Here is a 27,612-nt window from a genome sequence, read left to right as displayed (position 1 = left end):
TTTGGAGAAGCTGGAGAAGATCTGAGACAACGAATGGTACAGGTTTTAGCTCGGTATTTGCAAACAGATGAACAAATCCTTGGCTCAGAAGTTGAGCAGGTTTATAGACAACAAAAAATCTACTGGCTGGATACAGTTCAAAAGGCAAGAGACTTTATGCAGAAATTTATGCAGAAATGCAGAGACTTTATGCAATGTAATTTTAAATAAATCTAGACTGTTTAAGATCTGATAGTTAATCTTTTGTATGCTTTTGTAGTAGAATAAAGAAATGTAGTTCGACATAATGGGCCAAATAGTCTATGGATTTGGTGAATAGACAGGGGATTTAACTTTTATGTTTTTCTCATTTTGTGTGTGTTGAAAATGTATTTTTCAATAAGTGTAGATTGTTTAGGAATTGATAACTAAACTTTTGTATGATTTTATAGTAGAACAGAGAAATGTAGTTTGAGATTTCCGCATTTGCCACACAATCTGTAATATCTTTATTTTTTTCTGTTTGTATTTAATAAAATAAAAACATGGATTTATTTAAAAATAAACATTCAAAATAGATAAGAAGGCTCCTTATAATTATAAGGGACTCCTTGAGAGTGAGAGCTATACATGCTGGGACTGCATAGGAAGCCCTGTCGGGGGGGGGGGGGGATTAAGCACTCAGGGCCTCACATTGACTACCCACATGTGTGGTTACCTACCCACAGGAGTTCCCGATAGATGTAGCAGTAGAGCCAGTCATGCACAACCACATTCCATGTCCGAAAGTATGAAGAGAATCCAGTGGAATTCCACCAGTCCTAGAGCAAGAGACACAGTGTTGAGCTTGGACAGGGGAGGAACCACACTTGTGCAAAGCACCTGGCCCATCTTGCTGCATATTTGGGACCTTGTAACATGCAAGAGAGGCGCTTTACTGTGTACTGTATGGCCAGTTTCTTCTGCCACCAGTCCTCTCAGCCCAGTACCAATAGCCAGTTCCATCAGAGCATAGTTTGTGCCAAGGGGAAACCACTTTTGACACCAGGAAGGAATTCTGCAGTGGGCTTGAGACCTGTCACCCTCATCTATTTAGGGGGGCCGAGATCATAAGCTGCATCCCCTGGTGCTGTGTTCATTCTCTGCAACTCAATGTACAGATGTTTCTTTGCAAAACATCTGCCAAGACCCCCACAGCTATCTTCCTTCCACCTTGCCCCTGACCAGCAGTCTTTCAAGTCAAGAGAGTTCAAATTCAGTCTTCTGCAGTGTTCACTTGACATGGGTTTCATTGGCAAAACACGCAGAACTTTTGGGGGCTGCAGTTCAGTAGTATCAATGCAGCAGCTTCTAGTTCAAGCCTTCCGAGTTCCTGGCCTTTTTAATATCTTTTAAACATCTTTTAATATCTTTTTTAACATCTGGTTACAGGCCTGATCCTTTTATAATTTGCTGCGCTGTGCTCTTTTACCTAACTACTTTTTTATCTGAATACTGTTTTTATATGTCGTTATGTTTTTATCAGTTTTTAAAATATGTTTTTAAATTTGTTTTAACCTTGTTTGTAAGCCGTCTTGAGTCCCTCTGGGGAGAAAGGCGGGGTGGTAGTAGTAGTAGTAGTAGTAGTAGTAGTAATAGTAGTACTAGTAGTAGTAGTAATAAATAAATAAATAAATAAATAAATAAATAAATAAATAAATAAATAAATAAATAAATAAATAAATAAAAGTTCCCATCTCTGACATCCCATGTAGGCGAAACACCCCTGCCTGAAACTCTGGGCAGCAGCAGCTGCCACTCAGTTCAGTCAATATGGAGCAAAATGGACCAAGGGCCTGACACGGCAGGAGCTGGCTGCATGCGTTCAGATAGGTCTGCAACAGGAATGCCTTCATTCAAGGGAAAGGACAACCCTCTCTATACTTCTGCATAGCTACAGATGTTGCCGCACCATTGCTTAGTCACACACTCCACCTTTAATCTCAGAGCCTTCTGAACTCATGACGCTTGTGTGCTCAGCTGTGTTCTTTGCAACCACAAAGGCTACAAACTTCTTTAAAACATTTGAAAGCTGACACAGGAAAACAAGTATCCTACCAGGTCCAGCCACTGGCCTACAAAGGGGGGGCAAAGGGGGCTGTCGGCCCCAGGTGCCACCTTCTGAGAGGGTGACAAACTGCCCCCAGCCCCTCCGCACCTCCCTATATGGTGGCAGCAGCGCAGCAGGCACCTGCTGCAACTGTGCGGCTTCTGAAAGCTGCTACAGCCTGCAGCTGAGCTCCCAGGTAGTGTGGCAGTACATGTCCTAGCTCTGATTGGTGGAGGAGCTGGAAGAAGAGGCTGAGCCATGCGGCAGCCACAGCACAGCCAGTTCTTCTGGCAATGGTGCAAATGCCCACCCACAACAAACAGCAATGCGGGGGGGGGTTGAATAGTGTGGGAACTACTCTTGGAGTGATCTTGGAAGCACCAAGGGCAGGTGGCTGAGGCTACAATCCTATCCTCACTTTCCTGGGAGTAAGCCCCTTTGACTATTATGGGGCTTACTTCTGAGTAGACATGCACAAAATTTGGCACTGAGCCAGCCAGCGGTGGCCCTGATCCAGGGATGAGGGGGGAGCCAGCCAGCCAGCCAGCCAGCCAGCCAGCCAGCGTGAAGGTAAGAAAGGATGCGGGCCAATATGGTGAGCGACCCTGGCCGGCACCAACAACATTATTGGCCTGGCCAAAGGGGAAGGGGGTGGGAGCTGGGAAATCCTACTCCCTCACAGCTAGGCCTTTTGTGACACCCCCTAATTGGTTGGTGCTGTTCTCAGTCTGAAGTTGGAAGGAGGAGCAAGGAGCTTGCGCTTGTTCTCCCTCTCCTCCTGGTGGCTCCTGCAAGGAGGGAACCTCGTGCAGCACCAGAGAAAGGAGAAGAAGCCAGTGCCTGCTGGGGGCTGCTTGCCTGGTTCTGTGACTGTAAGGAGGAACAAGGGAGAGTCGGGTTACTCAGGCTGCTTGCCTGTGCTTTGGCGATTGTGGAACTGAGATTTGGGGGGGGGGTGTCTCAGGAGGAGTGGAACAAAAACTGTTGGATATGTGTTGGGGGGCTGCTAAGTGCAGGATGCTGTTTTTGTGAGGGGGAAATGTGCTGGGGGGTGCTCTGATATGTTGGGAATGGTGAATCTGGATTAAATAATTATTTTATAATTTTATTATTTATCATTAAATTTTGTCATTGGGTGCCAAATGGGCTTCGTATGCCACTGGGTCCGCCTAGAACGAACAGCACAGAAACAACCCCATCCCTTCCCTGCCCTCTCCCCCAGCCCCACCATCACCTTGTAGAAGGCGCGGTCGGCAAAGCGCAGCATCTCAGCAAAAGCATTTTGCCAACAGTGCAGGAAGCCAAAAAAACCCAACAGCAGCAGCAATATCCCTGGGGAATAGATGGATAAGGTTAATGTAGGGAGGGGGAAGCACCAAATCTGCCAAGAACTTGATCAGCGGTATACCAAGAATGTTGGTATACACCGATCCTCATTTTGGAAGAGACCAGGCTGTCATGGATATGTACAGTTCAGGCCTAGTAGCATTGCAAGGCCTGAACCAAGCTAAAACAGTAACACAGAAGTGGCTTGCATTTCCTAGCTGCTAAGATTTACAACTCAATGGAAGGTGATTATGTAGCACCTAGGCAGCCAGAAAGACACCCATCAAGGATGGAATGCAGCTGCAGATCTCCAGGGGGAGGGAAGAACTGAGAGGGGGAGCTTCCAGCCCCATTTCCTGAGGACAGGGTCTTTGTTCCTTGTCTCTTGGTGAGAGAGGTGATGGGTGCACATCCTGCCCGCCAGGACCATGTGGCCATAGGTAACTGGCCTGAGGATCTACAAAAGAAGCTGACCCAGATGAGGGTTAGGAAATAATAGAGTTAGCCAGTTAGCTTTGTTGTTTTATGCTGATATGTTTCCTAGAAGTTTTTAAGCCTCTAGCGTTTGCTGCCTTTTGTAACCTTTTTGTAAACCTATGCATTTAATAAAGTAGAAAATCTTTTTACCATGTTGGTTCATTGTCTGTTGGGGACAAAGGTTCAGAATCCTGCCTAGCCGTTCAGCAAGCTACCAAAAATCCTCATTGTGGACTAGTAACTTGAGGACTGAGACTTTAAGTAAAGAAAGTGCTCAGTGCCTACAAGGGATATAGTAAGCCTAGAGGGTCTTGGTTTCCCTGGGCTGAGGCACTGGCTCTTACAGGGTGGTGGCAGTACTACCAAACAGGGATCTTTGAGGGCTCTAGGGTTCAGAACCAACAACCAAGCACCCAAAACCCTGGGAGTGAGACCCAAGTCTACGACACCGGCCTCAGCGTTCAGCTACACACAAAATATGCATAACGTGCCCATGGGGTGTTAGTTTTATGTATAAATAGCACCTGGAAATGGGTATAAAATATGGCAAAGGTAGGGAGTAGGGAGGCTGTAGTGTAGTACTTTGTCCCTGACCTGGTTTGGATGCTGATTGCAGGCTCAACCCCTGCAAAAAAAAAAACCCTCCTATTGTTTGGAAACAGAATACTACATTGTATTGTACTATGTGGATCAGGAGTTGGGCAGCCCAGTCCTAAAAGCACTGCCACCACTGGGTGCAGCAATGCTGACACCAGCTACAGCGCTGCCAAAGTGGCTCCCACTGTAACCTGCAGCCCCATAGCAGCCATCGGAGATCTCCTTGCGAAAAGAGGACTTTCATCTCCTTCTCCGGGGAAAGTCCCAAGCCCTGCAATGGGGCTTCTCAAGTCTGCACCAGCTATTTTGCTGGCACAGATTGTGTTGGGCCTTCTAGCCAGCCACAGATTTCAGGATTTGGCAGAGTAGAGCTCTGCCGCTCCCACCCCCTTCTTGACCCAGTTCCCCTGCCCTGGAATGCCTCCCACACACCACCACCCACAGCTGTTACCTAATTCTGTGCAGCATCTGGCTGGCACTGGTCTCGGTGTCAACTGGCACCAGCCAGATTTGGTGCGGGTGTGTCTTATGGCAACATATTTGCAACACCCAACACGAGCAGTACACTTATACTACAAGCACTTAAGAGTTCAGGATTGAGCTCTGACTCAGTAAGGCAGTTCTTATTTCAATAGGCCGTTTCAGGTTTGGAAAGAGATTTTCTCCCAGGTCATATAGCCATAGGTCCTGGAGATTTCATGCCCTGGCTGTAGCTATTTGGCTTGGCTTACATGGCTGAATCAACTGGGGATACCTGTTCTGCAAACACCTTTCCTGTGGTGTGCCTGCTTTTATGGAGTGCTATAGCTTGACTTTTCAAGGTTGATTTACCGTTCATGTCCTCCTTTCTTAGGGGCAGGGGTAGACCAAGATGGCTAAAAGGGATCCTAGTTGGGATTCAATGAGGGATCCTAGTTGGGAACTAGAGGGAGATAATTTCAGATTTATGCAAGTAAAATTGAAAACTCTGCAATACATTGCTGCTCATTTCACAGGCAGGAGGGTAGGATCTGCGGTCAAATACACAACACAAGTGAATAGGTTGCAAACAGAGCACTGCTATATGAACTCCATCCTAATAATACAATGAATCAGAATTCTGTGCCAACACAATCCTAAATCCTGTGACCATAAATGTTATGAAAAATAAATTGTATGATTTCTCACATTTTGCATATTTTTTCTTTTTCTTTTTTCTGTTATCCATGACATTCAATAGAAAAAGGAGTGGAGGAAATGCTGGGGGTGGGATCCACTGAGAAGAATTAAGAGACAGAAGGCTGCTTTGGAGGTATGGCTGATGGGACCTCTGGAATGTCCCACCCAAAAATGAACAATAACGGATTCAAGTTCCCTTTATTCCATCCCACAACTCATTTCACCACGCAAACTAGACCACTCTGCCCATATACCTGGCAATATGGCACTGAAGATTGAGAGCACCAGGGTTTTGAGGCTGAAAGGCTGCTTGCTCATATTGCTGAAGAAAGGAATGCAGTGACGATCCATGACCAAGTAAATGAAAAACATGCAGCCAAGGAACTGCAAAAGAGAGAGGGGGAAAATAAACCTCCTGCCCAAAGCAATGGGTGTGTCTTACGCTTGTTGGCCTGTCCCTAAGTATCTTCCTCATCTACAGAGAGGCCAGGCATGACTTATCAACCTCCTAAAACACCACTCTGCATCTCTCACCTGAGCAAAGTTCTTGATGACATAGCTCCAGCGCACATAGGGTGTTCTGCAAGGAAAGGAGCAGACATTGGGTGAGTGTACTGGGAGAGTTTGAGCCACACTAACTCTTTGCGGGGGCAGGGGGAGGCAGCAATGTGATCCCCAGGATCGCATAACTAATGGGGGTGCAGGGACTGGCATGCACTTACTGGTCCCTGCTGTAGCCTCCTGGAGGTGCGGGGAGCCCTGCGCGACCCACTGCAGGGCTTCCCAGCCTCCAGAAAGTGAAAGCAGAGTGATCACGCTTTGCCTCTGCAAAACCGGAAGTGGAGCGCAATCGCTCCGCTTTCACTTTTAGAAGGCTAGGGAGCTCTGCGGAAGGTCCTGTGGGGCTCCCCGCTCCCCGGGGAGGCTGCAGCAGGGACTGGTAAGTGCATGCTAGTCCCTGTGTCCCCCTTAGTGATGCAATTCTGGGGATTGCGTCATGCCTCCCCCCCACCCCCACCCCTTAAGCAGGCAGAGGCCAGGGCCCTCTGGCTGGGGGGTTGTGATGCCCTAGTTTGAGAAGCCCTGGTGTACAGGATGGGTTCTTACACTGTAAGTATTTGGGAACCCTATGGACCCACTTCTCAATTTCATGCCCACTTCCTGGCTTACAGAATAACTGCACTAGGGCTAGGGATAAAGGAAGTTTCCAAAGAACCAACAGGGGTATAGAGAAGACCCACCTTGGGTAACTCTCCCTGTAGATCAGTGTGGGGCAGAAGAGAAAATACAGGTAAGTTGAGAATTCAGGTGGATGCACCTTCCCTGGAAGATAAAAATCAAAGAAGCAGCTGAGAGCACAGAGGGAGAAGCAGAGAGACACGAGTTTGTGCTGCATTCTAAGAAAAGGGATTGACTGCATATGAGCACACAGCAGCATGGTGTGTAGGTTCAGGCAGCATCCTTGCCCTGGCAGTTGTATAGTTTCATCAAAAAGTATCCCGGCTCTGTGCATGCGGTGAGCTAAGTAGGATAGGGATGGAACTGAAGTCTGTCATGCTATGGCCTAATCCAAGGGTGTCAAACTTGTTTCATATCAAGGGCTGAACAGCATTCATGATGCCTGCTAAGGGCCAGAAGTGGTGTCAGGAAGAGATGTCATTAGGCAGGAAGTGATGGCATTAAACAGGTCATAACCAAAAATAAACACTTTCTCTCACTTACTTAGGAACTCATTAGCTGCAAATTACAGAAGATAAAATATGCAAATCTTGATCATATTTCAAGATATTGGAGATCCCAATTTTCATGGGGGCTGCCCTTTTAGCAGTAACGCCTCAGCACTACTCAGCAGCTGAGTAACCCCTGCTAACTGGGTAAGAGGCACTTTTTCAAGTGGGTGGTCCTCTTTTATTTAGCAGGGGGAGAGTAATTGGCCCACCTCACCCCAGCACTGTCTGTTCTAGTGGCTGTCTGCTGGTATTCCTTTGCATCTTTTCAGATTGTAAGCCCTTTTGGGACAGGGAGCCATTAGATATTTGATTTTCTCTGTAAACCGCTTTGTGAACTTTTTGTTGAAAAGCGGTATATAAATACTGTTGTTGTTGTTGTTGTTGTTGAGGGCCAGATAAAAAGCTTCCACATCTGGCCCCTGGGCTTTCACACCCCTGGCCTAATCTGTACTGAACACTCCTCCCCAACACATGTTGGCTGCCAGTAGGTAGATAAAAACCCCAAAACATGCTGGGCACATTGATATGCTTGATGGAACATGTACAGGTTGAGCCTCATTATTCACGTGGGTTCCATTCCAAGCACTCTCCTGGATGGCAAAAAACGTACTATAGCAAATCAATTTAAAAAACAAAGTTTCTTTGCTTCAGTGATTTAAAAACAGCTTTGCTGACCTTTGTGATGTAAAATAAGAGTCGTTAGGAAGACAATCCATCAATCAGTCATCCTGCAAGCGCTTACAATGGCGCTTCACTCAGCCCCTCCCTTCACCAATGCAAAGTGATCACCTTTCTTTCATGTGCTCAGGGGGAAGGGAGGGGTCCGCTGGAAAGAGAAGGACTGATGGATTGTCAGTCGGTTGCTCCCCCCCTCTCATTAAGGAGGTTATTGTTAAAGGACTGTTCAGTGTTTTAAACTGATTTTAAAGGGATGCATTTTTTTCCCTTCTCCAGGGATCAGCACATTCCTTCTCATTTGCAGGGGCCATTCGTGTTGAGTCAAATCCGTGTATAAAAAATCCGTATATAACAAGACTGGACCTGTAGTTTGGCCCTAAGAGAAAGAATGCACTTATTGAAAAAACAGTACATCAATTCAGTTTGTACTGAAAGATGTTGCCTTTTCTTGTGCTTTATGCAAGATTGAGAAGCAGAGGAGGAATTCATTTCTGGTAGCCATTCACAAGGCCGGCCCATCCATGAGACTGAGTTACTTAGTTCACACAGCAGCATGGTGGGGCACCCATCTCTGTCCACCCACTCCCTGGTTTGGGAAATGAAGAGGGAGTGGAGCAGAAGAGGAAGTGTGAAGGAGTGTCTCCAATGCTCTAGCCCATCTTTCCTCCCCACTTCCTGTTCTGCTCCATCCTTTTCCATATCCATTCCAGAGAGTGGGAAATGTTGGCACATCACCTTGTAAGCAGGGGCAGCTTGTGGCACATGTCTCATGCATTAGGAAGTCTTGAACCAGCCCTGGCATTTGGAGAACCAGTAAAGAGTGGGAAGCAGGATTGGTAAGCACTGGAAATCGGATGAATTGCACCATTGGAGAATTGCACCATTGTTGAGAACCATGGAAAGAGCCATGCAGAAGAGTCCAAAATGAAACTCACCATCTTTTGACTTGGCATATAGGATAGGAGGCACTGACTCCCGCAGAAATGAGTGGCTTTTCATGAGGAAACGGACCTAAATGGGGAAGGAAAGCAAACATTGATGCAAGATGAAAATAAAAAATTTCTTATTTGGTGATCTTGACCTGGCATTTGGGCAGAGGGACTCAGATATCACTCTCTATCATGGTACCTTGCCTGTGTTCCTGGCCTGCAGTTTGCTGCAAATGACTAGAGGGTGGTATTGCAGCTACCAGCAGTAGCATAGCTAGAGAGAGGTCACAGCATCAAGTTTTGAAGGCACCAGAACATGCCATGCAAGATGTCTTTTCTCCTCCCCTTCAGAGTCATTCTGGATGGCTAGAGCAAAACAGAGGACATTCCTTTGAATGGTGCTGTGATCCAATTCTAGTTAAGCTATTAACTACCAGCTCAGCAGAGATTGTGTGTCACAAAGATTCGACCTGGTCCTGTAAAGCTGGGCAAGGACAGCAAGGACATCAATGCAGTCTGGGAAACCTCTGTTTTCACTCCAGCTGCCACAGTACTACCAGCATGGAGCACATACAGAACAAAGAACTGTGCCCTCTGCCATGCTGCAAGAGACTGGATCCTGTTTAGGTTCACTGATGATGCATGTGTGCTTCCCCAGCCGATCATCAATCAGCAGGAGAATGGCAATATTAAGGTGTTTTGCTTAATACACAAAATACATTCTGATTGAACAATTTGGGCCACCTCTGTGCTGAATCTGGATTTTGTTTTAGTAGATCTCCAAGTATAGCTATTTTTTGGACACGTGGATATACCATGTCAAAAGAAAACTCGACAGATCTGATTTGGTTCTCCCTTAAGATCATGCCCCTCCCCCACCCAAACTGCTTAGGAACTTCTTTCCCACACAATGAGCTATGTTAGTGGTCCAGGACGGTCAAGGTGCTGCACCTGTTCAAGGATGACAATCAAACAGGAGGCAGGTCCCAGGTGGTAGTGGCCCATAGCATAGATGGGGTAGAAGCCCAACATAACAGCATGGCAGACCAGCAGAACAACAACTGTGGTGGCTGTGAAGAGCCTAGGGTGTACTGCAGTCCTCAAGGCGCTGGCCCACATCTGCAGGAACTTGTAGGGCACAAGCAAGGTATAGAGGAACATGCAGAGCCAGGTAAAGAGTGCCCTGGGCAGATTCCCAAAAGCAAAGATGAAGAGCTTGAAGTCCAGGACAAGCCTGTGGAAGAAAGACAGGCAGCCATGAAGACAAAAATAGGCAATATGAACATAATCTCTAAGCGGAGGATCATTAATGGGACTGGAGGATCATTAATGGGACCATTAACAAGGGACTGTAAAGTACCGGTGGTCTTGAACTGGGGTTATTGATAACCTCACCCAGATACTTTACTCTCTGATCTAGTGGCTGATCAGCAAATACTGATTTCTACATAGGTTTTTGCTAGTTTGGTCTGGGCCTGCCTGAACCCGGAAGTTTTCAGGAAGCCCATTAGGGGAGATGTTAACCCCTTTTGGTAAGCAACTGTTGCTGGGATACCTGCAGTTACAGGATGTCTGCTGAAGGATGACTGGCGGCACCAGAGGCAGGCCTAGCGCAGCTTGTGCCATAAGGAAATCCCCAGATTGGAGTGAACACAGGGTTGCAAATCTTGCATGGGTGGAAACGCATGGATACTTTTTCTCCATTGATATATATATGTAATTCCCCAGGGGCTAACTTTTGTATTTGTAGGATGGGAACACTGATGTAAAAGACACTGTTTATTTTTCCTTTCTAAACTCTAAGCTACAAGAAGTTCATCACCCCCACAAATGTACTTTGCGCATTGGTGTCCCCTGCTAATATTTATTCTGGTGCCATCAACAATTGCCTTCACTTGTGCTTTCTCAGGGGTGCTGAATACTACTGACACTGTGTCATCAGCACACTATTGAAACAAAATACTACAGTGGGCAAGAAAAGAGCAAGAGGCTGGACAACAGGGTCATGAGACTGGAAAGTGATGCTCATATGGTGATTTCCATGCCCCTTAGTGCTTTAAAAGAAACAACCCAAACCTCTCCTTAGTGTTGCAAGCCCATGTCTGTCTGCCACCCAAAAATGGAAAGTCTCCCAGCCCTCAGCTCCACATCCGAACCGTACCGTCCTTCATCGCTGGAATCCACTATGATTGTGCTGAGAGCAAACACACAAAGAAAGGCTACAAATATGTGGTAGATGGAACGGAAATGTTTGATTTCCAGCAGCTCACTGAAAAAAGAAAAGAGACAGGGTTGGCATCAGGTAAGCTGTAAGACGGGATGGATGGCAAGCTGGATCTGGTCACAGAGCTATTATATGTTATCTCTAGAAGCCATTGCATGTTCCCATCATTATCCAGAACTGGGGGGGGGGGATATCTCTTTAATCAGCTTGAAATAAAGATACTCCATTTTTTAAAAAATAAGTTTTTAAATATGTAAACTGTGTAAATGTGCAAAGTGAACATACAGTATGTATATTATATGTTGCTTTGTGGCACCAACAGTATTCTAAAACATGACATCGGGTAAGGGATTTGACTAATAACCTAGAATACAGATTACTCCCCTTCTCAGAATGCAGAATTGTTGCCACAAGCAGCAGGGTTGTGGGCCACACTCTGTGGTGTTAGGGGTCTTGAACCACGGAGCAATTCTGGTAGAAGGACTCACTCTTTGCACTACCAAGAGAGCTCACAGGTAGCAGAACTGGCTGACTTTAGTTTTGCTGTGCTACAGGACACACCAGTTCCCACCAGTGATAGGAAGAGAAAATGCAGCAGTCCAGCTCAAGATGAATCAGGTGACAAAGGAGCCAATGGGGTACTTTCTACCTCAATTTATGAACTCTCCTGGGCTCAGCTCCCTAGTCTAAGCTACTTGCCTCTGAGAGAAGATGCTGAACAGCCTGGCCTGTTTAACAAGCATCTCACATGTCAGAAATGAGAAGATAATTCATCCTAGAAGCCCCTTTGATGATCTAGGTGCAGGGCCGGCCCATTCATCAGGCCAACAGAAGTGGTTGCCTCAGGGCCCAATCCTATCCAATTTTCCTGTGCTGGTGCAATTGTACCAATGGGGCATGCGCTGCATCTTGCCATGGAGGGGCAGTCACTGAGGCCTCCTCAAGATATGGGAACATGTGTTCCTTTACCTTGGGGCTGTATTACAGCTGCACCAATGATGGAAAATAGGATAGAATTGGGTCCTCACTCAGCAGATTGCTGGAGGTGCCCATCTCTGGCCACCTACTTGTCTCCGCTGCTCCTCCTTCTCCTTCCATTCCCTGGACTAGAAAAGGAAGAGAGGGTCAGAGAGGAAATGTGGACAGGAAGAGAGTGCTTCGCTAGAACATCGGAGAATAGGAGGTTGGCACATTATCAGTTAAGGAGGGGAAGCAGCATTTGCCAAGCCACCTCCTGTGTCAGGAAGTCTTGGGATGGCCCTGCCTGGGTGAGCAGCAATCTGCACTGTCATATCACTAAACATACTTACATAGGGTGTACTTTTGACATCAGTGGGCACCATTTCCCAACTTCTCTCTCTTAGCATCCACCTTTCCTGTCACAGCTGGCAAGATGGCACAAGAAATACTCACTCAAGCAAAGACTGTTGGGCAATGAACACTTTCTTTTCCGGTTTTTCCCGCAACTGGCCTTTTTCTCTGCAAGGATCCACCGAAGGTAATGATTAGTGTTAATTCTCAGACCTGGTTTGCTTCTGGGCAAGGGGTGAGCAGGAGTCAGAAAAAGAGCATCTTATCCCCTACTGAACAAGAAGATCACTTGCTCAATCAAGTGAGGAGCAACGTACAATCCCAGCAATAAGTATCTTTTCATGTATTCCAATCGCCTACTTGTCTTAAAATTCAGGATAGGTAATCATATTTTCCCTGTCTTGTTCACTCAACAGTTGCAACTCTGAAGAAGGTTGCTATGGTTGTTGTTTTTACTGCCTCTGCTCCAATGCCTTTCACTAGTGGCATAACTAAGGCATCTGCTACCTGGGATCAAAGAAGATACTGTAACCGTCCCTCAAGATGAAATTTATTAAGTATGTAAATACAAAGTCTTCCAGTTAATTGGCCTTATCTTTTGAAAGAATCAGATATTCCAATGTGGTTTGTTTCACTGCATTCTGCATTGAATTACTTTTCCAATGATATATAAGATTATGGTTTTCATACATATCAAGGTTTTCACAATTTTGGCCACTAGTGTCAAGCTCAGCTTGTTACCCCCCCCCCCAAAGCTTGTTGCCCAATGCATTTGCCAACCCCTTAGCTATGCCACTGCCTTTTACAATTGCCAGAATTAAGGCTAAGAACATAAGAAGAGCTCTGCAGGGTTACACCAGCCCAAGGTCCAACAAGTCCATCATCCCAACTCAAACTATGGCCACCCAGGTCCCTCCAGGAAACCCACAAACAAGAGTATGAGGAAATAGATCAGCGAGGTGACAAGGAGGGACAGGGTTGTAATCATGGGGGACTTCAATTATCCTCATATTGACTGGGTCAATTTGTGTTCTGGTCATGAAAAGAAGACAGGATTCCTTGACATGCTAAATGACTGTGCCTTAGAGCAGCTAGTCATGGAGCCCACCAGAGGACAGATTTAATATTGTGCGGTACTCAGGATCTGGTTAGAGATGTCAATGTTACTGAGCCATTGGGGAACAGTGATCATGCTGTGATCTGCTTTGACATGCACGTTGGGGGAAGAATACCAGGCAAATCTCTCACAAAAACCCTTGACTTCCAACGAGCGGACTTCCCTCAAATGAGGAGGCTGGTTAGAAGGAGGTTGAAAGGGAAGGCAAAAAGAGTCCAGTCTCTACAGAGAGCATGGAGGTTGCTCAAATCAACAGTAATAGAGGCGCAGTGGAAGTGTATACCGCAAAGGAAGAAGGGCTCGACTAAGTCCAGGAGGGTGCCTGCATGGCTAACAAGACAAGTTAGAGAGGCTGTAAAGGGAAAGGAAGCTTCCTTCCGTAAATGGAAGTCTGTCCCCAATGAGGAGAATAAAAAGGAACACAAACTGTGGGAAAAGAAATGTAAGAAGGTGATACGGGAGGCCAAGAGAGACTATGAGGAACACATGGTCAGCAGCATTAAGGGGAATAATAAAAGCTTCTTCAAATATGTTAGAAGCAGGAAACCCACCGGAGAAGCAGTTGGCTCTCTGGATGGTGAGGGAGGGAAAGGGGAAATAAAAGGAGACTTAGAGATGGCAGAGAAATTAAATGAGTTCTTTGCATCTGTCTTCACGGCAGAAGACTTCGGGGAGATACCGCTGCCCAAACGGCTCCTCCTGACCGAGAAATTAAGTCAGATAGAGGTTAAAAGAGAAGATGTTTCAGACCTCATTGATAAATTAAAGATCAATAAGTCACCGGGCCCTGATGGCATCCACCCAAGAGTTATTAAGGAATTGAAGAATGAAGTTGCTGATCTCTTGACTAAAATATGCAACTTGTCCCTCATAACGGCCACAGTGCCAGAGGATTGGAGGATAGCAAATGTCACACCGATCTTTAAAAAGGGAAAGAGGGGGGACCCAGGAAACTATGGGCTGGTCATACTGCCCATCTATACTGGGTAAGATGGTGGAATGCCTCATCAAAGACAGAATCTCAAAACACATAGACAAACAAGCCTTGCTGAGGGAGAATCAGCATGGCTTCTGTAAGGGTAGGTCTTGCCTCACTTAGAATTCTTTGAAAAGGTCAACAGGCATGTGGATGCGGGAGAACCCGTGGACATTATATATCTGGATTTTCAGAAGGCGTTCAACAAGGTCCCTCACCAAAGGCTACTGAAAAAGCTCCACAGTCAGGGAATTAGAGGGCAGGTACTCTCCTGGACTGAGACCTGGTTGAAGACCAGGAAACAGAGAGTGGAAGTCAATGGGCAGTTTTCACAATGGAGAGAGGTGAAAAGCAGTGTGCCCCAAGGATCTGTCCTGGGACCGGTGCTTTTCAACCTCTTCATAAATGACCTGGAGACAGGGTTGAGTTGTCTAAGTTTGCAGACGACACCAAACTTTTCTGAGTGGTGAAGACCAGAAGTGATTGTGAGGAGCTCCAGAAGGATCTCTCCAAACTGGCAGAATGGGCAGCAAAATGGTAGATGCGTTTCAATGTAAGTAAGTGTAAAGTCATGCACATTGGGGTAAAAAATCAAAACACATATAGGCTAATGGGTTCTGAGCTGTCTGTGACAGATCAGATCTTGGGGTGGTGGTGGACAAGTTGATGAAAGTGTTGATCCAATGTGTGGCAGCAGTGAAGAAGGCCAATTCTATGCTTGGGATCACTAGAAAAGGTATTGAGAACAAAACAGCTAATATTATAATGCCATTGTACAAATCTATGGTAAGGCCACACCTGGAGTATTGTGTCCAGTTCTGGTCGCCGCATCTCAAAAAAGACATAGTGGAAATGGAAAAGGTGCAAAAGAGAGCGACTAAGATGATTACGGGGCTGGGGCACCTTCCTTATGAGGAAAGGCTATGGCATTTGGGCCTCTTCAGCCTAGAAAAGAGACGCCTGAGGGGGGACATGAAACATACATAATAATAATAATAATAATAATAATAATAATAATAATAATAATAATAATAATAATAATAATAAAACTTTATTTATACCCCGCCCTTCTCCCCAAAGGGACCCAGGGCGGCTTACAACAAGTTAAAAACAGATTAAAACATAATATTAAAAAACAGAGAAAAACATTAACATATTACCAAATATCATAAAAAACAGTAATCAGATAAAAAATCAGGTAAAAGGAGCATAGAGCAGCAGATCATAGGAATCAGGCCTGTAAAAAATACTAAGAGATGTAGAAAAGATGTTAAAAAGGCCATGAACTTAGAAGCCTTGTTTAAACAGAAGGGTCTTCAGGCCCCGCTGAAAAGTCTCAAGAGAGGGAGCCATTCTGAAGTCAAGGGGAAGGGAGTTCCATAACGTTGGTGCCACTACTGAGAAGGCCCTATTTCTTGCCGCCGCCCCACGTACCTCCCTAGGCGGCGGCACTTGTAAAAAGGCCTTCTCTGATGACCTAAGAGGACGAGCCAGATTGTACGGAAGGATGCATGGGAAGAATAAAGTGGATAGAGAGATGCTCTTTACACTCACATAAGACCAGAACCAGGGGACATCCACTAAAATTGTTGGGAGAGTTAGGACAGACAAAAGAAAATATTTCTTTACTCAGCGTGTGGTTGGTCTGTGGAACTCCTTGCCACCGGATGTGGTGACGGCATCTGGCTTGGATGCCTTTAAAAGGGGATTGGACAAGTTTCTGGAGGAAAAATCCATTACGGGTTACAAGCCATGATGTGTAAGTGCAACCTCCTGATTTTAGAGATGGGCTATGTCAGAATGCCAGATGCAAGGGAGGGCAGCAGGATGCAGGTCTCTTGCTATCAGGTATGCTCCCTGGGGCATTTGGTGGGGCCACTGTGAGATACAGGAAGGTGGACTAGATGGGTCTATGGCCTTGATCCAGTGGGGCTGTTCTTATGTTCTTATTGAGGAAACAGGCCCTTTCCACTCCAGGAACTGGTACACAGAGGTGCAGAGTCATGAAAGACAGGGTTCCATTTAGCCATCATGACTGATAAATCCATGGAAGATAAGCTGAACCTCCATGAATTTAACTCTCTTTTAAAACCATCTGAGCCAATGGCCATTCACCACATAGGGCACAAATGCCAGAAAAGTATACAGGTCGAGGTCGAGGTCGAGGTCGAGTATACAGGTATACACGGATTTGACTCAACACGAATAGCCACTGCAGATGAGAAGGAATGTGCTGGTCGCTGGAGAAGGGGGAAAATGCACTCCTTTAAAATCAGTTTGAAAAACTGAACAGTCCTTTGACAATAGCCTCATTAATGAGAGAGAGAGAGAGAGAGAGAGAGAGAGAGAGAGAGAGAGAAGGCAGCTGGCTGACAATCCATCAGTCCTTCTCTCTCCAGCTGACCCCTCCCTTCCCCCTCAGCAGTGAAAGAAAGGTGATAACTTTGCATTGGTGGAGGCTGAGTGAAACACCTTTCTAAGCACTTGGAGGAGGACTGATTGATGGATTGTCTTCTTAATGACTCTTATCTTACATCACAAAGGTCAGCAAGGCTGTTTTTAAATCACCCGAACTTTGTTTCTTAAATGGATTTGCTTTAGTGCATTTTTTGCCATCCCTGTGAGTTCTGGGAACAGAACCCACACGAATAATGAGGCTCAACCTGTATAATGCTTGTGTGACAAAGTTCTCTCTCTTGGTCCATCCAGAAACATCTGCCAATTAGGGCACAATCCTATCCAAATTCCCAGCACTGATGCAGTTGCAGTGCAGCCCTGAGGTAAGGGAAAATATGTTCCCTTATCTTGAGGTGGCCTCCATGATTGCTCCACCACTCCTCGATGCAGCACATGCCCTGTTGGTATGGCTGCATCAACTTTGGAAAGTTGGATAGGATTGGGCCCTCTGTTTCATTAGATGACTCCTTAGTTCTAGTGTTGTGAGAGCAGGGAGAAAAATTCTCTCTCTCCACTTTCTCCACTCCATGCAGAATTTTATAATCATCCTCATGCCTCCACCCTTCATCTGCTTTTTTTTCAACTTAAAGGACCCTACCAGGCAAAATGCTCCAGTCTCCTGATCACTTAGGTGGCTTTCTCTCCCCCCCCCCCCTTTTGCATATTTTCCAGCTCTACGATATCCTTTTTGAGATGGGACAAACAGTATTCCAAATGCAGCTGCACCATAAACTTGTACAAGGGTGTGACACTAGATTTTTTTATTCATGTTGTTATCCTGCGCAAAGCATTTCTCATCACTTCATGTGTGAAAAGGTCATCCTGCATTCTTGCCATAACCTCTCTCCTGTGTGATATCGTCTGTTACAAGAAAACTGCCAGGCCCATGCATCCTACTAAGGGGGATGATTGGAGACAGCAAGAGAGTTGTAAGCATAGCAACTAAGAAGGTCTTTCACCTGCTTTGCATCTCTGCTGAGCCCTTCCTCAAAGGCTGGGAAAAGGACTGTGCAGCTTCTTCCAAGGCTTTGTCAAACAGGTCACTAAGTTGTGAATGTATCTGTTCCAGCAGCTCAGACTTTATCACCTGTCAACAGAACACAAAAAGATTACCCATCTATTCGGTAGAAGACACATTCTTCTCATCTTAGCTGCTCTTTGTCAAGGTTGACCCACACATATTTCTCAATGAATTGGAGACTTCCTGCTTAGAATTTCATTGGAGTGGGCAGGGGATTGCCCTATAACCCCAGTGACACCTGAAAGCCCTTGCATCCCCTTTATTCAGAGCTTCCATTCATACTTACTGCTGCACACTTCAGCTGGTTTTTATTTCCAGTGTATCCTCTTTATGTTTGCTGTAAAGAACAAGCCAGACTAGGCCTAAGTCTGACTTTATTTTGGAAGTGGTATTCATTTGCTAGAAGGCAGTAATGTTAGGTATGAGCTAATAGGAAATCATTTTGACCTGTGAAAACAAAAAGCACTTTGCCCTTATCAGTGTTCCTTTTGGTTAAGTGAATGAAGAGGGAGTAATAGTGATGGTACCAAGGATATTACTCTATTACAAACTTATTGCAGCTATGTAGGTACCATTTAATGAATCAAAAAGTGATCTGTAGTGACCCTGAGGATTACATCATTCAGTCAGGAGACATAGGGCTGGTCTCTTCATTGGATTCTTGGTGTATAAAGAGCAATTTAGGAGGTGGGCTTATGTTGGTGTTTGAGAGGTTATCCTCCCTTTCTCATTGTAAATGGGGAAGCTCTGCAAACATTAGAGCAGTGGTTCCCTCAGGCACCTCTTTTCTAGGCTGAAGAGCCCCAAATGCTGTAGTCTTTCCTTGTAAGAGAGGTGCCCCAGCCCAGTAATCATTTTGGTTGCTCTCTTCTGTACTTTTTCCATTTCCATTATATCCTTTTGGAGATGTGGTGACCAGAACTGGACACTGAATATTCCCTTTAAAGAAGATCCACTAAACCCTCCATCACCAATCAATCTCCTGGCTTCTGATGAAATCCACCATTGTTATTTCCTATGTCTTTTCCATTGGATGAGTGCAGCCATATGGTCCAGGTGTTTGGCCTCCCCTAGAGAAGTGAAGACAGCAGGTTCAAGAGCATGATTTGACATTGGGTGAAAGGACACTGGCAGTTCACTGCTGGAACTACTGCTGAATGTGTCCCTGCTACTACAGTGCTCACATGTGCACATCAGTAAATAAGCAACTACAGTTGGATCCAGTAGTAGTTCCTCTGACATTTACAAAAGAATACTTGACAGAGAAAGCATGGATCGTTCTTGGTGGAGCATAACTACTTCTGCTCTCCTGGGCAGAAACAGTGGGGCAGTGAGCATTACACACCTTCCAACTGCTGGCCAAAAATTCCAAATTTTTCAGAGCTGAGAAAAGATCAATTGCCAATCCAGTCTTGTTTAATGAACCTAATAGAACAGTTAAGGTATCACAGGGTATTACAAAAACCAGCATTTCCTAACACACACACTTTCAGAAGATATGGAGGAAGTTCTGGAGGAAGATTTGAAGAAGTCGCTTGCTCTAGCAAATGTCATGGTTTAGTGCATAAGGGGAGCACAAAACGGGAAATTTTAAACTCATAATTTTGATGTAAATAACTGTCATTTTTAAAAAAGTTTTGGTGCACCAGCTACACAACACAGAATGCAGGAACAGCTCAATATAGTATAACATTTAACACTGAAAATTAAGAAGTGTAGTCAAAGATGCACTGCCAACATATTAAAAATTATAACCTGTCCAATAAAATTGCTTTGATACAGTGCATGCAAACAAGTTCTAACTTCCAGTAAAAAAGAGATTATATACGAAAGTACAGATGGGTGGAACAGGCGGCTCTTTGGGGATGAAATCCCCTCCCCTTCTGCTGGCATCTCTTGATCTGCTCCTCTTCAACCAGCTGAGTTCCTTTGCTAATGATTGGGGCAGTGGAGGAAAGGGGGCTTTCCAGAGGCGCAGCTAGGTCATTTGACACTCGGGGCCCATAAATTTTTGTCACCCCATAATATTGTTTAATTAATTAATTCGCTTTTTATACTACCCTTCCTCTAAGCAGCTCAGGGTGGTGTACATGGTTCCTCCCCTTATTTTGTCCTCACAACAACCCTGTGAGGTAGGTGAGACAGATAGTAATACTCATGAGATGGTATGAATAATAACAATGGCCAGAAAAATAAATGCAGTGAATATTTCCCCACAAGCAATGGATGAAATTCTGCATCTAATGGTATATAACATGATGGTATTATTCCTAAAAACTATGATTTCCAGAATTTTGGTCACTAGGGTGTCCCCCCCCCCCCCGATGTCTCATTGGCCTGTTTTGAGTTAAGGCAGTGGTTCTCAAACTTTGAACACTGGGACCCACTTTTTAGAATGACAATCTGTCCAGGATCCACCAGAAGTGATGTCATGGCTGGAAGTGACATCATCAAGCAAAATAAAATAATTATAAATATTTAAATTAAAGAAAAACAGATAAATAAGGAGAATAAATAAATTCACCTGTTTCACCAAGTGAATTTTCTCTGTAGCCTGCCTGCAATAACACCTCCCCCCCCCCACACACAGATAAAGCAGTGAGATTTTCAGCCCTCCCCAGTGCCCACCTTATCAGCTCAAGCCTCTGTTTATTCTTTTTGAGGGGGGGGGGGTTCTACCTGCAATAACACACACACACACCCCCACACACACAAATAGATCAGTGAGATTTTCAGTCCTCCCCAGTGTGCACCTTACCAGCTCAAGCCTCTGGTTTATTCTTGGTGGGGGGGGCTGCCTTCTGGAGCATTTGTTGAGCTCCACTTTCATCAGATGGGGACCATGCAGCTAGCCTTGCATTCCCCTTTGCCTGACTTGACCAGGAGCCAAGGCATGTTTGCTTACTCGCAAGTAAATGCGACCTTGTGGCTTACTTTTGCTTTCCATAGGACTCAATTCATTTGTCTGCTTGGAGGGAGTGACTTCCTTCTTGGGTGTTTTTTGGGGGCTGCTTTCATTGGATAGGAACCATTCTGGTGTCATTGGATTCCTCTCAGACTGCCCTTTCCGAAGAAGTATGGCAAGTTCGCCTACTCACGAGTAAACGCGCGATATGCTCAGCTTCATTTTCCATTGTGCATTTTTTTGTTTCCGGTGTTTTGGCCATAACTTTTGACGGAAAGGAAATATTTCAATCCAGTCTTTTGCATTGCATTCCGCTGGAAATTCCGCTTCCAACGGTATTATAACATGATGGGGTTACTCATAACCTCCGCGATGTTAGCAATGTTGGGGCATTTGTGGTGTTACACCCCCCCCCCAAGGTTGGTACCTGGGGAGGACCTCCCCCCACTAGCTATGCCACTGGGGGCTTTCCTCTGCTCTTCCTTTTTAGTCCAGGCACACTTCTCATTCATGGAGCCTCTGCACTGTGGACTAAGCCATTTGGTTTTTTATGACTGCTTTAAGACTGCTCTTTTCATTCTGCTGTTTTAATTTGCAGTGCTGTTTCAGCAGTTATACTGCTGTTTTAATCTGTTCAGTCTTTCCAGAGGATTATGAGGCTGGTGCTTTGCTGTTTTCTGTTTTCAAATTTTATGGATTAATTATCCTAGACCTCCAACCCTTTCTATTTCCAAGACAATAGTGCTTGCACAGAGCAGGGGGGTTGGATTAGAAGACCTCCAAATGTGTCTTCCAACTCTAATATGCTAGATTCTAGGCCAAGTATTAAAAATGCACACCTTCCACACACATCAAGGCTAACCCCATTTCCAGGCAATACCAACTCCTCCAACCTCTCTTGTTCTCTAAGCTGGACCAGCCAATGACCACCTGTTGTATTCCCCTAACCTCCCTCCATCTCCACTTCTCAATCAGTTGCTGCAATTGTAGGCTATAGCTGCACCCCAGGCCCAAGGTAATATTAAGCAGAGATACCCTCTTGAATCTGGAGGGGAGTAAGGTCCCCATGTGAAATGTTGGTTTTGTCGCTCATTAGGGCAGTGACCCTCATCCAGGCAAAGACATTGGACCACAGGACTGATCTCTGCCCTTTGGCAGAGAACCTCCAACCTTGGGAAGGCACTTGAGGCACGCTGGTGTTTTGTTTTGTTTTTTTCCTTTTCCTAAAATAAGTCTTGATCTGCACCAGATTCCCCTGCAGCTACTACTTATAATAAGGCAAACACCCACACAGGGCCAAACAATGAGATTAATGTCACATCTAGTTGGACCCTAAAAGTCTTACCTACTCACACAAGTGTCACCCCTCCCATGCGTCACCTCTGCAAGGCTGTTCAGGATACACCTTCCAGGACTGAGTGGCACCATTTTGGGGTGCTGCCCAGAGCCAGGGCTGTCCGGCCCTGCTCACCTGTCAGTCATTCCAAGTCCAGAAACGGGCGCCAACGGGTGGTAGTCTCCCCACTTGGTGATAGCCCTTCCTGCTGTGGTGACAGACAGCAGCCCATGATGTGGTCCCACTTACTCTGGCCATCCAACCTGTTGGAGATCTACATTACCAATCCTCCTGCCTTGCAGAGAGCCTAGGGGTGCTTGTCGACAAGGGGTCTCTGAAGCTCCTCCGGCAGAACTTACATAGATCACTACGTCATAATCAGAGCCAAAATGTCTTCCTTGATTTTAGCTCCTGCCCTGGCACCCACATCTCAGTCTTGTTTCAACTGATAAACTTGTTGGGAATACATCTCATGGGGCTTCTGCCTCTGCTGGGAAGTGCTTGCAGAAGAGCTCTGGGGGCAGCCACAGACCCTAGAGTTCATGGTTATTTCTTTTCTTCTTTTTATATTATTTTATTTATTTATTACAGATACAGGTGAGGAAAATGGGTTAGACTAGGGGCTGGGACTACACAGGTTACACATGGGGGTATTGGCCATGGATTACAACATGAATTGTTCCAATCAAGAAGTCAAAAATGACTAATTAATGTTTTTATTTCAGACTATTCCAATTATTTTGAAGAGAACTTTTTTTGAAGAATTGAATAAAATTACTACAAAATTCATCTGGCAAGGTAAAAAACGGAGAACAAGACTGAAATTACTTCAAGATGATAAAAAAAAAAAAGAGAGAGCAGGATTTGGATTACCAATCTGGGAATTATATTACCAAGCAGCAGCCTTAAACTGCATAAAAGACTGGGGAATTCCAAAATTTTAATATTAGAAGCCCGTGATTTACAAATAGGCTGGCACATATTCCTGTTTTATGATGAAGTTAAACAGCATGGATAAAATGGACAACACATTTTAAGAAGATCTTTAATTTGGATATGGGAACAGATAAAATGCAAAATATACTCTTACAGCCCAATCCAATCCTGAGCTGCCCGGGGCACCCAGGAGGGCTGCTGCCAAATCCAGCGCCTCCTGTGCTACCACGGGAGGCACCTTGGGAGAAGGGGACATTTGTCCTGCCTTCTGCAGTCCAGGAGACCACCAAGCTGCGCCGGAGCTGGGCTAGCACCGGCAGGAGCCCAGTGGCGAGCTCTGTGAACTGCCTTATGGCACGTTTGCAACTGGCTCGGTGGCACGGAGCCGTGCCGCCGAGCGCAGGATTGGGTTCCTAATTATCCAGGTGGATAAAACTGCTTGAAATAGCAACGAATCCAAACTGGATTTAAAAAGACAAAAATAGAATATATAGCGACTCGTTGAGAGATTTTAAGCGCTGTAGATACTCGCCTAGAAGGAGGGAGGAGGGAGCGAGCAGTAGGAAAGTGGGAAAGTGAAAGAAAGAAAGTGATCTTTGGAGAGGAGGCGTTGTGCAGGCTGGGGCTGTTGCTGAGTGTTCACAGCTGCCTGCGGCTGCGCTCCATGTGCTCCTTCAGGCTGTCGTCCAGCTGCAGGATGGGCTGGGCTGGGCAGGGCAGGGCAGGGGCATCTGCCACAGCAGCCATCAGCAGCCCCCCCTCGCTCAGCACCAGCGCCCATGGAGGCATCAATAAGGCGGGAGGGGCAGCTCCCCTCTGGAGAAGCAGGACATGCAGGAGACAATGAGCTGTGTGTGCGGGAGGGGGAGAAGCAGTCATTTGAAAGGGCTGAGTCCATCCCCTCTTTCCTTCTTGTTCCCCCTTCCCACCTTTCCTACTGTATATAAACTTCAAGCACTCCTTGGGAAGCCCAGCTTGCTAACCCCCTTCCCATCTCCCCACAGATGAAGCTGGACAAGCTAGGGGAAGGGGGGAGTGATCTTTTTAAAGAGAGGGGGGGCAGCCTGCAGAAGCCTGTACCTTTGTTTCTCAAGCCATTGAAAGGGTTTTTTCTGCCCCCTCCCCCCTTACTGAATCTACACTTTAAACTCTCAGTTGCAAAGTTGAGGATTGCTAATCCCTCTCTCCATAATCATTCACCACTGATGAAGTCATACTGGGGGGGGGGGGAAGAAGAGTTAACTTTTATCAAAGGAAAAGCTTGTGTGTGTGTGTGTGTGTGTGTGTGTGTGAGAGAGAGAGAGAGAGAGAGAGAGAGCATTTAAAACCATTACGGCTACAATTCTATCCTCACTTTCATGGAAGTAAGCCCCACTGACTATTAAGGGACTTTCTTCTGAGTAGGCATGCCTAGGATTGGGCTCTCAGTCTATTCCCTCTTCTTGTTTTCCTCTCCACCAGGATCGAGGTCAGGGAAGGTGACAGCAGAGCGATCGAAGCTCCACGTTCCCTTTTGACCAGGCTGCAGGGACTGGGGAACACCCTCCAGTCCCTGCAGCAGCCGGGCTCGCTGGGTCAGGGAAAGTGAGAGTGGGGCGACAGCCCTTTTTTCTCCTTGAGATAAGAATGGAGGATGAGACAGTTAAAGATGCAATGGTACTCTGGGCAAAAAATTTTGGATATAATATACCAATTGACGACTGCAAACAAATTTGGAATATAAATATTAAGATAACTAAAGCGGTGTCTTTTAAAGAGAATTTATATAAACTGTTTTATGGATGGTATTTAACTCCAGAGAAATTAGCAAAAATGCATTCTGGGTCATCAAACAAGTGTTGGAAATGTAAAGAGATTGAGGGAACTTTTTATCATATGTGGTGGACATGCGAAAAAGCAAAGAAATATTGGAAAATGATACAAAATATCATTGTTGCAAGAGATATTGAATTGTGTATTACCATTCAAACCAGAAATATTCCTCCTAAATGTGACATCAGAAATTAAAGACCAATGTAAGTAACACCTTACTGTACATATCGCTACAGCGGCAAGAATATTGTATGCACAAAAGTGGAAATCTGCAGACGTTCCAACTAGAGAAAATTTAATAGATAAAATTTATGAAATAGCAGAAATGGAGGTTTTAACATAAAGAATGAAAGAGAGAGATTTAGGTAGAGTAAGAAGATGTTGGAAGCCTTTCTATGACTGGATAGATAATTTTAGTCAAACAATATTGTCTAGATAAATCATTAGTTTTTATACCGACAAATATGATAGCTTTTGTATTGATGACTATTTTTCTTTTTAGTCGCTTTTGACATGGTTATTTCTTTTCCTAGGGCTAGGCCAACTCGGTCACAACATCCACGACCCCCCCCCCACCTCAGATGCTTCATATAAGAAGTATTTCCACCGTGGCTATAGACATATTTATTCCAGTTGGCTTTTCAGGGTTGAGGGGTGACCTAGTCATATTTTTTGTTGCTTTTGGTTTTTTATGATTGCTTTAAGACGGCTGCTTTCATTCTGCTGTTTTATTTTCAGCAGTTATATTGCTGTTGTACTCTGCTCAGCCTTTCCAGAGGATTATGGGGTTGGTGCTTTGCTGTTTTCTGTTTTCAAATTTTATGGATTAATTGTCGTAGATGCCCAACCCTTTCTACTTCTGAGACAATAGTGCCTGCACAGAGCAGGGGGGTTGGTTTAGAAGACCTCCAAAGGTGTCTTCCAACTCTAGTATTCTAGATCAAGCATTTAAAATGCACACCTTCAATTGCTTTGTTTTTCTTCCTGTTTGATCTGCACCAGATTCCCCTGCAACTACTACGTATAATAAAGCAAACACCCAGACAGGGCCAAACAATGTGATGACCCCATTTCTGCCCAGCCCACAGGTGTACACATTTTGTTCCTGTTGCGTATATGCTGGGGGGAAATGGCTGTCACATCTAGTTGGACCCTAAAAGTCTTACCTATTCACACAGGTGTCACCACCACCCCACAACCTCTGCAGGGCTGTTCAGGATACACCTTCCAGGACTGAGTGGCACCATTCTGGGGTGCTGTCCAGAGCCAGGGCTGTCCGGCCTGCACCCCGCTCACCTGTCAGTCATTCCAAGTCCAGAAACGGGCGCCCGTCCCACCAGTCCCCTTCCCCAGCTGGAGGGCTTCGCAGGACATGGAATCAGAGGGCGCAGAGATGCGACCCTTTACTGCCAACCCCCTGCTGGGAGAAGGGGGAGCTCCACAAGCACAGACTTCACTTCTCCCCCGAGGGGGGGCTTGTCTTCAGGGCAGGGGGGCTCTTCAGGGGGGCTTCTTGTTCCCCACTTGGGCAAAGATCCAAAGCCCCCCAGTGTCGCCCCTTCCCCCAGCCAGCCTGCAGCCCCCGACGATCCCAGGGAGGCGCCTCCTGCTGCCAGGTCCAGTGCGGGGACCCGGGGCGAGCCACCTACCGTTCGAGCAGGGGGTCGGGCTCCCGGCTCTGCCCTGCGGGTACCGAGGCGCCAGCAAGCGGCTCTCGCTCTGCTCCTGCCCTGCACTGCGGGATGCAGTCCCCCAGCGCTCTGCCGTCCCTCCTTCCCTGCTTGGCGGTCTCCCTGGTCCTTGCCTCGGCTCGGACTCCATCCCTCCGCCTTCTCGGCCACTCCCCGGCGCCTTTCGGGAGAGCCGCGCTGCCATTTCCCACACCAGGCGCCCGGACCCTCCCCAAGAGCAGCACCGCCCGGACCCGCCGCCTCGCCAGCTGCAGCCCAGCCCGCCCGCCCGCTGCTTTCCCACGCGGAGCCTGCCAGCCTCTTTCGCGCGCCCAGCCCCGCAGGCACGTCCCTCCCCTGCGCTGTCCCGCGGGACGGAGGGAGGGCCTGGCCTGCCGGCGGGGTGACCCGGCCATTGCTTCGCGCAGTCGCCCCACACTGGGTGCAGGAGGGAACAGCCCGTGGCCACCTGCAGAGGAAGAGCAGCAGCAGCAGCAGCATTGCCTGCCTTTTGCAGACACAGCCAGGCTCCATCCTCGTCCTGTCTACCCAGAAGTCAGTTCCATCAGGGTCTATGGAGCTGACTCCCAGGAAAGCGAGGACGGGAGTGCAGCCCTGGTCTTGGTATCCAAAGGTCCTGGCCCCTTGAGGGACACCCTCTTCTCAGTCCTCCTGCTCCTGAAAGAACCTGGAGAACAGACTTTCACTGCTGAGATGTGGGAGTTCTCATGTGCTGTAAGAGTGGGGGGGACACCATTGTTCTGAGACTGAGATGTTACAGGTGCTGCTGGCTGCAGTGGTGCCCTGGGAAAGTACTTTCAGTGGTCTCTGATGGAAGTGCCTTCCCAGCCCAGTGGTTCTGATGACTCCTGCCAGACACAGAG

At 46.3% G+C, this 27,612-nt stretch overlaps 1 protein-coding gene across 1 annotated transcript in view; it reads right to left on the bottom strand.

The window, feature by feature from the left end:
• The window catches only part of LOC136638776 (sterol O-acyltransferase 2-like), a 33,163-nt gene extending 5,901 nt beyond the window's left edge, over positions 1-27,262 (bottom strand). Inside the window, exons 1-11 of the mRNA XM_066612804.1 lie at positions 26,708-27,262; positions 23,890-24,062; positions 12,601-12,666; positions 11,125-11,232; positions 9,915-10,197; positions 8,970-9,045; positions 6,868-6,949; positions 6,161-6,206; positions 5,881-6,010; positions 3,303-3,400; positions 702-800 (exon numbers count right to left, since the gene is read on the bottom strand). Of these exons, the coding sequence (XP_066468901.1) occupies positions 702-800; positions 3,303-3,400; positions 5,881-6,010; positions 6,161-6,206; positions 6,868-6,949; positions 8,970-9,045; positions 9,915-10,197; positions 11,125-11,232; positions 12,601-12,666; positions 23,890-24,062; positions 26,708-27,262 (1,716 nt within the window). The remainder of the gene's footprint in view (positions 1-701; positions 801-3,302; positions 3,401-5,880; positions 6,011-6,160; positions 6,207-6,867; positions 6,950-8,969; positions 9,046-9,914; positions 10,198-11,124; positions 11,233-12,600; positions 12,667-23,889; positions 24,063-26,707) is intronic.
• Positions 27,263-27,612: the final 350 nt, after the last annotated feature.

Source organism: Tiliqua scincoides, chromosome 2 (assembly GCF_035046505.1).
Source record: "Tiliqua scincoides isolate rTilSci1 chromosome 2, rTilSci1.hap2, whole genome shotgun sequence".
Taxonomy (NCBI): domain Eukaryota; kingdom Metazoa; phylum Chordata; class Lepidosauria; order Squamata; family Scincidae; genus Tiliqua; species Tiliqua scincoides.
The sequence above is the reverse complement of the archived record's forward strand: the minus strand, read 5'-3'. Positions and strand labels throughout refer to the sequence as shown.